Source organism: Spinacia oleracea, unplaced genomic scaffold (genome assembly GCF_020520425.1).
Source record: "Spinacia oleracea cultivar Varoflay unplaced genomic scaffold, BTI_SOV_V1 SOVchr0_004, whole genome shotgun sequence".
In the NCBI taxonomy this organism is placed as follows: domain Eukaryota; kingdom Viridiplantae; phylum Streptophyta; class Magnoliopsida; order Caryophyllales; family Amaranthaceae; genus Spinacia; species Spinacia oleracea.
This window is the reverse complement of record NW_026614332.1, coordinates 214,608-226,612: the sequence shown is the minus strand read 5'-3', so window position 1 is coordinate 226,612 and position 12,005 is coordinate 214,608. Positions and strand designations below refer to the sequence as shown.

Here is a 12,005-nt window from a genome sequence, read left to right as displayed (position 1 = left end):
ATGTGAATTGAATTAAGGACAATTCGTGCTAAGGGCACACCCCGCTTTTTAATAGGCAATGTCGGTTTATCTCAAACAGTGTTTTTGAGAAGGAACAATGGGAGTAATTCACTTGAGTCTATGTTTGATCACAAGTCCTAAATAAGTAAAATAATGAAGTGTCATTGTTGAGTTGTTTAGTTGTTTAATTGTTTGTATGTTGTGTCTTGAGTAGAATCTTGAGTCGCCTTGAACCCAATATACTAATTAATGTAAAGTGTAACCCAAAGAGCTTCAAAACACTAGGAACGTATATACCTTGAGTATGAACAATGGGGGGAGTCTTGCCGGAAAACTTGTATTCCTAGAATAATACAAGACGTTGTTTCCTTCTCTTTTATGCCGTTGTGCATTGGAATTCCTGTCGGTATGGCCCGACTGTCGGTAGTAGCCCGACTTATTTTGGTGTATGGTTGGCTCCCATCACCCCTTCTTTCCTTTTGAGGATACTTTACTTTACCCCCGACGCTACTTTTTATTAATCTGTGAGTCAAGAGTCATGTCAAGTATCGAGTCTTGTCTCCATAATTGTTTGTTTATTATATGGCTTTTGCATGTGGATGATTTAATTTGTCGAGTGAAGCATGTTAGGATAGAATATTATTCTAGCTTGTTCATACTCAGCTTTTGCTGACCTCGTGCTTCAAGTCTTCTGGTCATGGCCTTTGCCTTAATGACCCTATGATGATCCATCAATCGCAATTGCGTTGTTGGGGAGTAGATTTTTAATAAAGCAGGTTTGTAGAGATAACTTGCGGGAGAAGTTATCATGGGATTCGAGTTGAGAGTTTTATTCTTCCGTGTTTTATAAACTCTATTTTAATTACAGTCATGACTGATACTAGAAAGTATCCTAGAAAGTAGTGCAATCAACAAGTTCTTGCACACGCTCAATCAGAGCTTTATATAGGTTCAATAAAGTTATAGAACAGCAAACAAATTCAAACGGTAAGGAAATCTGGCTTGCAGGTTCAGAATGTGTCCACAGAAAAATAGGGTTATAAATCATGTTTATGGTCACAAATCGCAAAAAAATTCAAGCTTAGAAACATAGTTAAGTCTATATAAGATTACCTTGCTTTTGGCAATAGTGTCCACATCTCATGTCTCGGCCTATTTTTCACCACTCCCACCAGAATCATCATTAATCTACAAAAACCATTTTAATAAGCCACGTCGAATACATTTTACATTGAGTGTACTAAAACAAATATTCAAATACTTAATCGGTAAGACATGCATGTTGCTAAAGCAAAATGACTAACCATATGTATTGCTGATTCCGCAACATCTAAAAGGTCTAATGAAACATTTCCTTTGCGTACTTCCTTCAAAACTTGTCCTAAGAAAGAAGCAATCATTTTAAATGACTGCGTTGTTTCATCAAACTTCGTGCTTAGAGCTTTATTTTGTTGTGCAAGTTCCTGATTTTGCTTCTTTACAGCTGATAGTTCACCTTTTATGTTCTCCACTTCCACGGCACCATTGTTAACATAGCTTGACCCTTCTTTCCTTAGCAAACCTTCCACTCCAAAGATGTCACTTTGCTTCACTCCAAACCCATAATTCAGAGGACGTTTAGGTATTTCACCTTTATACATAAGCCTATTAAAGACCTCATTATCAATTTCAACCCTAGACAAGGAAGAAGAGGAACTCGCAAGGTTTTCTTGGACCTCATCGTTTGCTTCCTCCTGTTAGATAATATGAGAAGCGAATATCAGAAGTGTAAGCTCTAGAAGATAAAAGATAGGAGGCCTTGTTACATTTGTTAATGCTAATTCAATATATACATATATAGATATCAGAGGCCTTGTTTTAACTGATCTGATCAGCACGGATCTGATCAGAACTGATCTGATCGGAACAGAAATATTCAGAACTGATCAGTTCTGTTCAGATCAAATCAGTTCTGATCAGAACAATGCTGATCAGATTAGTTCAAATACTGAGTGTATGAACTCGCAAGAGTGACACACTATTTACCGAGCTCGTTAAACTAAAGTGCAGAGTAGGATTCACCTAGCTAAAAACTAATGAACTGAGAAAATAAGCAAATAAGAATTTGGCCACTTTTCACAAATTGAAATGTCTTCACATATCATGTTGGATACTATAAATTAGAGCAATACTGAATTAAGGAGTTCGCATAGATTAGAGAAAGATTGAATAAGCTCAACGCAATGGATACCATAAATTGATGAGAGGGTGTGCCCTCTTCAAAGCTTCCATCTTTGGCATAAACTGATTTGTAAAATGCCAATTCGCTAAACTCCCCTTTCTTTTTCTGCAATTATAGGAAACAAATAAATAAACAAACTTGTGGAGTAGGGCTGATTAGAGTATCTTTGTGTTTTATGTTCCTATCTACTTAGAATCTATAGTAACTAAAATGCAATAACTCAAAGAAGGTAGAAAATCATACCATATTAGCTCTTCGATTAGCAAAGCTTGTAGCACCACTCTTGTGAAAACGGTCTTGTAATGCTCGAGCATTTTTTCCCAGTTCAGATTTTTCCTAGTTTCAAGAAATCAATGTTAGCATGAATAAAATAAATTAAACTTACTAAATTTAGGATCTTTCGAGGTAACAAACCATTGCCTTTGGTGTAAACCAATAGTTAACCAAATCCGACCAACTCTTAGAGGAGACTCCATCAGGCAGATTGGAAAAGTTATGTTCTGGAGTTTTCACTGGATCGAAATGTGTTTTCTTCAATGTGTATCTATGCTGCTTCCATGGTCTGTCCATGCGGTTTAAAAGTGATGTGTTTACTAGCTCCCCATTAGGTATCACAAAATGTTTCTTCAAAGAAAAAGAACTCAATGTAAGTTGTAATGGCTTAAAAATGTAAGTTTTCGGTGTTTGAATTGAAATGCAGTTTCTTCTTTATTAAACATACTCTCTACAAGAAGTAACTGTCAATACAGGCAAAAGTATCTGTTACAGACACTAATAAAGGTATTCTTGACAGTCCAAAGAGGCAAGAGGAAGCAAGGTGACATATAAGTAATAAAGTCAAGAGTTCACACTTCACAATATGCTATCATCACTCTACATTCAACAACCCTTCAGCTACATAGGTGCACTACTTATCAACATACAGAACACTTCCTACTCTAAAGATGAAAATAGCAGGAAGTTTCAGCAAACCCACCACAGAAGCATCAACATTTAGTACAATCAGATTATATATTATCCTATTAGGCCCTTAAAATTATTCATTTCCGGTTGGCACATAACTATTTCTCAGCCATAAATGGGCATTGGGAGGTAAGCCGCTTTAAATATGAATGTAATTTCTCATTGAAAATCGACAAAATGGAGGATTTTTCTGTATGCTTATTATGAAATGGTGTCTACTGCAGCTTTTGCCGAGCTTCTAGACAATGCTTTGGATGAGGTACAATATATGTATATTATTAAGCTTCTAGTTAGCTATACAATGTTGAATTTTTTTCATGTCTGAGATATTTCTGTTTTTCTGTTGCACGGTATAGGTCTGTAATGGCGCTACTTATGTCAAAGTTGACATGATTTTTAACCAGAAAGACCTCAGTACCATGAACGAACCCAGCTGACAAAGATCGCAACAGAATGTTGCTAGTTCAAGGTATATATGCTTCTCTTTTTCTGATTTTCAATTCTCATCAGGATTTGTCTGTAGAGAAACGGAAAGTAATTCAGCTGCAATGTTAATATTGTATAGGGTAGCTAATTAGTTTACTTAATCTGTATTCCCTCTTAGGAGCGAGACATGAAAAAATTAATGAAAGGAAATATATTTCAGTTTGCACATTAAGCATGATGATATGAGTTTTGGTTTCGTTGCCATCATTTATCTTAATCTTGGTAATTCCAGTTTTTCTTTAAACTTTTTTCCACCCTTTTCAAACCTTGGGTATGTGCATAGCAGCACCATCACAGTATAGTAGAAACATCTACACAATACAGCAGCAAAAAACAGCGGAAACAACACGATACAGCAACAAAATACAGCAGAATTGAAACAGCACAAAACAGCATCAACATACAACAGAAACAACACAAAAAAGCAACAAAACTATAATAAATGTAAGTGTTAAGAAGGATAAATCCACATACCCAAATAGCTTTAACTATATTAGCTCTTAAGTTAGCGCCCAGATCACGCCAACTATCCAATCCCACTGGACACATATCATCTATTTTTGCAATATCACCAAGGAAACTCACAAGGATTTTACCACCTTTATGAAGAGGTTGGTTGAATTCATTGAACATAACAATGTATCTGAATCCCGGTGTATCAAGCCAAACGTCTCGAGGCATAACCTAACCTTTCACAAGGTGGTGCATTCCTTCAGCATCTGCCAGAGATATGGAGTTAAATGAGATAGAAAAAATCACCAATATAATTCATAGTTTGCATATTTAATTTAAGTAGAGAAATGTTTACCTATAGCTATAACCTCGTCCTTGTCATCAAACTCCCTCTGATACGGCCAATTTTGAACAATAATCCGATGTCGAGGTATTGATTTTTTCACGGTAGTATCCCTTCCTTCCTCTTCATCCAATTCTTCGTCATTCTCAGAGGCTGATTCTTCTGATTCCTCCCAATTGTAAGTTGGCATAACTTCAGCCTCGATGTGATTGGATGGAGGAGATCGATTTTGAAATACATTTTCACTCACATGCATGTAAGTTGGAGGCACCTGACCAGAAGCAAGCTTCCCGACTCGATCTTTCCCTGACATGGTGATTGGTGGTGTAGGAGGTCGTGACATCACAGATTTGACTCTCATGGGTGCAAAAAACGCTCTTTTTTCCAAATGTGGTTTGGTACCTGTGAGTGAAGCTTTTTCAGGCTGATGTCTAACTTTATGAAGTTGTTGGGCAGCTTTGTCCCGCTCCAGAGAAGGCTGTCGGGTAGCTATGACAGGCTTCACAGTAGCTTGAGTAATAGGCTGCATAGGAGGCTTGAGGATAGGCTTCACATTAGGCTGAGTAGTACTCTGCAGGTTAGGCTTCACAGTAGGTTGGTGTGAGGCTGCAAGATTCGTTGTTGCTGTTTTTTGTGCTCCTATTTCAATCAGGTTGGGAAACAAAGGTCCTTTTGACCATCTACTTTGTGCAACCTTTGTTTGCGGTTGTGATGCTCCTGTAAGAGTTGGCGAAATTGATTGTGGTAATGGGTTAGAGGATGGTTTTGACTGGGTAACAGCTAGTTTTGATGATGTCTTAAGTTTTTGCTTTGACATCATGGAAGTAGACCGAGGCATGGATGATTGTGATGCAACCATTGAAGGAGATGATGTAGAAAAGGTGGGTTTTTTAGCAGTTGTGGGTTGTTTGATGGGTTGTGAAACAGACCCAAATGATTGTGATACTCCAAGTGTTGGAGGGGTGAACGGTCCCCAGTTTTGGATGGATGGATCAGAAGATTTGGGTGATGGATCAGAAGGTTTGGGTGACTTCGATGCACCAAGGCTTGATCTGTCATCGGTAGCTAAAAATGTTCTTTTAGTACTGTAAGTCATGACTTTTTAGTTCCTGTTCAGCAAGTAAGAAACACAATCAGCCATGAATAAAAAAAAAATGATGAAACCAACAAATGTAAGAATGAAACACTAAATAGTAAATAGGATATAAGCAAGCTGCATATCTGGGATTAATTAATACTTTGTCTAATCAAGATGATAGTGTAATTTGAACTAGTAAGGCCACAACTAAATACACAGCTCAAAATTCTTATGGACTACCGTAAAAAATCTAGCAGTGCAGTCAGCCAATAAGTTCGATTATGAACATAGAGACTCAATAATCAAAGAATGCAGAACCTAATAACATGGAATACACCATGACTTGGATTAAATAGAATATTTATCTTTACAAAACCATTATTCTTTCAGAAAAGAGTTTGCTCCATAAAACAAAAAATACACTCTGTAAATAATACTTGACAGGTTTGTGTTTCTTGAAAACAAGAAACTTATTTTTATCAATCAATATTTAACACCATTTCACAGCCCTAGCATACTTAAATCTGAATTCTAAACAAACCCTTTTCTATCTTCCCATTTTCCACGAAGGGCTTAATTAACTTGTAACGAAGTACATATAAATCACCAGCAACCAGGTCCACAATTTTCATCCGCACTAGGGTAACAAAGTTTAGATACGGTTGTTTTTGGAGATTTGCTTTGAAATTGAATCGGAAATTCGTAATTGCAGCTCCGTTCAAACACCCCTTTTCAGTCAGATGGTTACCAAATAAATTCTCCCTCTTATTTTATGGGTACAAAATAAGCAACCAACTCAAAAACCTTGTTATAAACAGATGGAAGCAGAAAACACTAACAAAATCCTAGATGGAACCACAGATTAGCAGTAAATGGACTCATACTTCTTTTGTCTAGAAATTCACTGATCTATAAACCAAGAGACAACTTCTCCTATAGAGAGAACTCCTGGCATATCAGCAAATGCAGCCAGGCTGCAATCTTACTGGCCAAGGACAAATTGAGACTGAATCCAGGCTGCAATCTTACTGGCCAAGGACAAACTGAGACTGAATCCTGATGCACACCAAGTTTACTCTGGGACCCTTGGACAAGAACAAATCCAAAAACAGTACATCAATCTAGAAAACTGTTATCTTTACAAGACTGTCATCTTGATTAAACGAAATTTGACAAAGAAAACGAACCTGTTCTTGCAAATGATCAAAGTACTAGTAAGGGTGTTATATCTGCTGGTAAATTAGCTGGGAAGAAGAGGCGTGGTGGTACTCTGGTGTTAAACAAGTCTGAGGTGCAAGTCAATGAGGGTGATGCAAATAAAACGAATGTTGATGGTGGAAAGCAGATCAGTACTAAGTCCAATTTGACAATCAATGAGAGTGTTGCAGTTGGTAAGGGTGGAAAACATGCTGGTAAAATAGCGGGGAAAAAGAGGCGTGGCACACTAGTGTTAAACAAGTCTGATGAGGTGCAAGACAATGATGAATGTATCAGAAGTAAGCCGGTTGTTGATAATGATGATGATGTAAGTAAAGATGGAACCAGTAAGTCGAATTTGACAGCAAATTCATTCTGGGGTTTAACCGCCCAATAATTTAAACTATGCTCACGATTTAACTTTGCCCAATGACCACTATATCAGTTACAAGTAAAATTAGTTACAAATAAGGAACGTGAAAGGTAAGGTGACTTGGTATATCCCACGAAGCTGCCTACACAACCAGATTTACTGTCCATTTCAAAGCAACGCATCGAAACATCCCCCGCCACACACACACACATCTATCCATTCTATCACAAAGACAAGAGAAACAATACATGAGACTTATCCTTTGGTTCATAGTCGGCCAATTAACTCCACATCTATATTAAGCTTCTAAATAGTAAGTTGCCTGCTACTGAGTTGCAAAAGCAATCTACTCATAAATATTAGCATAGCAGGCGGGAAGTCAACACAACAGGAAGCTGAAACACTTAAGAAGCCAGCCAACACAGAAGAATCAACTGTAACGTAAAAAGATAGTAGTAGACCTCAACCGATAAGTCGCCTGCAACCAGACTGCAAGAGAAAAGAACCAGAATGCAAGAGAAAAAAAACCAGCCCCTGCATACATCAGAACAGAATAGAGAACCCTACCCAGAACAACTAGAAGAAAAGGCTGAACTCAGCTTGAAACCAGCAGCACAGATGCAGATGCTCAACCTTTAGTTAGTTTTATTTTGAATAAAATTTCAGTAATTTGCTACAAACTTCAGTCATGCTACATTGTGAAGACATTCATATGGGTGAAACCGTCAATAGGCTTACCACTATATATGGGTGTACAGAGAAATAAATGTGTTAATCTGCAAACCTAATTAAGGTGAATGATATAAGATTAAACGTTGTTTCAAGCATTAAACTAAATTCAGATATCATATTGCTGAATTGCAGATTTATCCACAATCCATCATCCCAGTCTTTCCTTTTAATCTTTCCCTTCATTAGTCACTCACCTCGATCCTTACTCTATTATGCAATATTCCCAATAACCAAGAGACAATACAAGAGAGTAACCCAAGAGCTTCCGGAAAAGAGCATGATATAACTAGTACATTGAAAATAAAAGATAATAAGTCCATAGATCGAATCAATAGAATACAAATACAATGAATAACGGCGTAAAATAAATAAGCATGATCAATCGGCCCCACCCTCTTCCGCTACTGGTAAAGAATCACCTAAATCAAACAAATCTCTAGGCTTATTCTTAACAACATGGAACCATCCTTTTTGTATCTCATCTTCTATGTAAAAGACTTGTTTTGCTTGAGATGAGAATACAAATGGATCATCTTGCAACAATCGTCCAGTATGCATCAATTTAGAGAAATTGACACATACTCCGCCGTTTGGATATGTTCTTACACCCCTACGAATGTCTACCCAATCACAACGAAACAATACAACTTTATAATCTCCATAGTAATTTAATTCATAGATATCCATCACTTTTCCGTAGTATGCCACTCCATCCGCTTCAACCATAACTCCAGAATTTTGTGTCAAAAGACGACAATCGCGATCAGTGGAAAGGAATTTGTATCCATTGATTATGTATCCTTTTAATTTTCTGCCATAAGAATGCAAACCACCCGCCAAAGGGTTTCTTAGTTTCCCATCTTCGGTGGTTGCATCTATGGAATGTACCTACGATAATACTTAATTATATCAAATAAAGTTTATTTTTTCAAAAACAGAAGTATGTATTAACATTAAAAGAACTTAAGTAACCTTGTTTCGCAGCCACCCTCCAAATTCATTGATGATCCATTTACTTTCATCACTCTCCGCGACGGAAGTTTCTAAGTTCATTTGACGCTTCTCGGTTAAAAATTCACTTCATGGAAGAAGAAAAAACATAAGAGTGATTTATTACAAAATTTGTTATTCAAAAGAAAACCAACATAATACTTACTCTAGATCCCCTTTGATCTCATCAGAGTGAAGTAAAACGTAGCGATTGGCTTGTTTTAAGCTTTGACCATCAAGGCGAATGCTGACTTCCTTTCCAATGACTCGACCGCCGGAATTAAATAAGTAATCATCAGAATTTGAAATGTCATCATCCATCCTTTTAGGCATGTTGAAGATGGTCTTAACACCTTGAAGATATCTCGAGCAAAACCTAATTGTCTCCTCTCAAAGGTAGCCTTCCGCGATAGATCCTTCAGGTTGGGCTTTATTGGTTACATGTGACTTCAAATGGGACAAATACCTTTCAAATAAAATGTTTGTATATAATAAATGTAAATTATTTAATAAAAAAATATAATTCACATAGGTAAGATATAAACCTTTCAATGGGATACATTCATCTGTATTGCACTGGTCCACCAAGTTTAACCTCCTCCACTAAGTGAATCAACAAATGGACCATGATTGTGAAAAATGAAGGCAAAAACTCCATTTCCAACTGACAAAGAGTTAAAACAATTCCATCTTGAAGACCATCTAAATCATCTGGATCAATACTGGTGGAGCACAACTTCTTGAAAAACGAAGATAATCTAGCCAACAAGTCAATCACCTTTGTAGCATTAGAAGCTCTTAAGGCGACGGGGAGTATATCTTGCATTAGCACATGGTTGTCATGACTCTTGAGGTTAATCAACTCCCTTTGCTTCATATTCACACAACTAGAAAGGTTGGATCCATATCCATCCGGAACTTTAAGTTTCTCCAAAACATTTAAGAATCTCTCTTTTTCCTCCCTAGACATAGAATAGGAAGCTGAAGGCATGTATTCATTTCCATTGTGATCAGCACTAAGCCAAAGGTGAGTCTTTATTGTCCATGCTTCAAGGGCTTCTCGATCATCCCTATTATCTCTACTCTTATCCATACTAAGAAGTGTTCCCAAAAGATTCTCAGACACATTTTTCTCAATGTGCATAACGTCTAAATTATGCCTTAGAAGATTATGCTCCCAATACACCAAATCAAAGAATATGCTTCTCTTGGTACCAAAGACAATTTCATCTTGGACATCATTGTTATCAGTATGTCCTCTTTGTCTCTTTTTCGGTGGTGCCTTTGACTTTCCATAAACATACTCGACCTTTTCTTGTTGCCTCAATATATCAGTGCCGCTAGGACGAGATGGGGCTTCACCCAACTCATTAGTTCCAAACTTCTCACAAAACTTTACACCCTGACGTCGATATGGGTGATCTGCGGGTAACCATTTTCTATAGCTACAATAATAAATCTTGTTCCCAAATCTATCAGAGGGTGTGGAATCCATGCATATAGGACATGCATTGTAACCTTTTGTGCTCAAACCAGAGAGCATTGCATAGCTAGGAAAGTCATTAATAGTCCAAAGCAGAGCCGCGCGCAAATTAAATTTCACTCCGTCAAAAGCATCAAAAGCTTCAACCCCTCCCCACAGCAATTTCAACTCATGAACTAATGGTTGCAAATACACGTCAATATCATTTCCAGGACTTGCTTTTCCGGGAATAAGTGTGGACAAAATGAAAGAAGATGGTTTCATACATAGCCATAGTGGAAGATTATAAGGAATCAACACCACTGGCCATGTACTATAAGTAGTGTTCATTAAACGGTAAGGATTAAACCCATCGCTCGCAAGACCTAATCGAACACTACGAGGGTCTAATGCAAAATCTGTATAACGCTCATCAAATGCCTTCCACGCTATGGCATCGGAAGGATGCCTCAAAATCTTCTTATCATCTTCACCCAATCGCTCTGTATCATGCCATCTCATATTTTCTGCTGTTTCTGATGACATGTAGATTCTTTTTAGTCTTGGGATAAGAGGAAAATATTGCATTACCTTAGCTGGCACACCTTTCTTACAAGTATTCGTACCTTGATCACTTACATCGTCACCCTTCTTACCCTTGGTTGTTTTCCACCTCGATTTACCACAAACATGACACTTGTCTTTCTCTAAAAATTCACCCCAATACAGCATACAATCATTAGGACAAGCATCAATTTTTTCATACCCAAGGCCCAAGTCTTTTATCATTTTCTTACTGTAATAATAAGACGAGGGAAAATCAAGTATTTGAGGAAATGCATCTAAAATCAGCTTCAAGAGCATATTGAAAGATTCAATGGACCAGTGATGCATACACTTCAAGTGAAATAAGTGTAGAAGAAAAGATAACTTTGAAAAATTAATACACCCCTCATATAATTTCTCCTCAGAAGCTTGAAGTACCTTCTTATATGTCGCATCTTCTTCTATTGTAGAATCATCATATTGAACATCTGTGTCGTATGACACGGGCTCCTCATACCATTCACCATCCTCTCTTGCTTCAAAAGTTGGAAAATTGGGTGGCACATTAACACTAAAAGCTGATCTTAATAGTCCTCCCATATTATCTCGACCTACAAACCCACTTTTATTACCAAGGGATCCTTCACTAGTACTCCCTCCATCACTCCCTAACATACGTTGAACCATATCCCCTTTACCATGAAAGATCCAATTTCTATACGACTTATAAAACCCCTTAAACAAAATATGTCGCTCTACATCATTAACCGGGAACCATTTATCCACCTTACAGTTCTTACATGGACATCTAATTTTTCCTTCGAATAGACCTTGCTTGGCAAACGCAATGAATTGCATACAACCATCGACATATTCAGGGTGGCCAGTGGGTAGATCTATCCAACTTGTATCCATATCTATACGAAAAATAGTATAGTAATAAGATATATAATTTGTAATATGCGTTGTATAATATGAAATTTTATAGGTAAACGTTATGATCATTATTAGAACCTTGATATAACATATAATTCATAACATAACTTTATGGTTTCTTTTCTTGGCAATTAACAATGATTTTATTAACAACAAAAGAGACCTTGAAACATCAAGGTTACATTAATCGAGGGCCACCAAACAAAATCACATCTAACAGAGGCA

The 12,005-nt window shown here is 37.2% G+C and overlaps 1 protein-coding gene across 1 annotated transcript; it reads right to left on the bottom strand.

The window, feature by feature from the left end:
- Positions 1–9,398: 9,398 nt before the first annotated feature.
- On the bottom strand, positions 9,399–11,759 carry LOC130464814 (uncharacterized). The gene has a single exon (XM_056834038.1). It carries the CDS (start codon positions 11,757–11,759, stop codon positions 9,399–9,401), a length of 2,361 nt encoding a protein of 786 aa, XP_056690016.1.
- Between the last annotated feature and the right edge of the window lie 246 nt (positions 11,760–12,005).

Excerpts from the sequence above, each read along its gene's own strand:
- LOC130464814 (XM_056834038.1), bottom strand. The coding sequence starts at position 11,759 with ATGGATACAAGTTGGATAGATCTACCCACTGGCCACCCTGAATATGTC.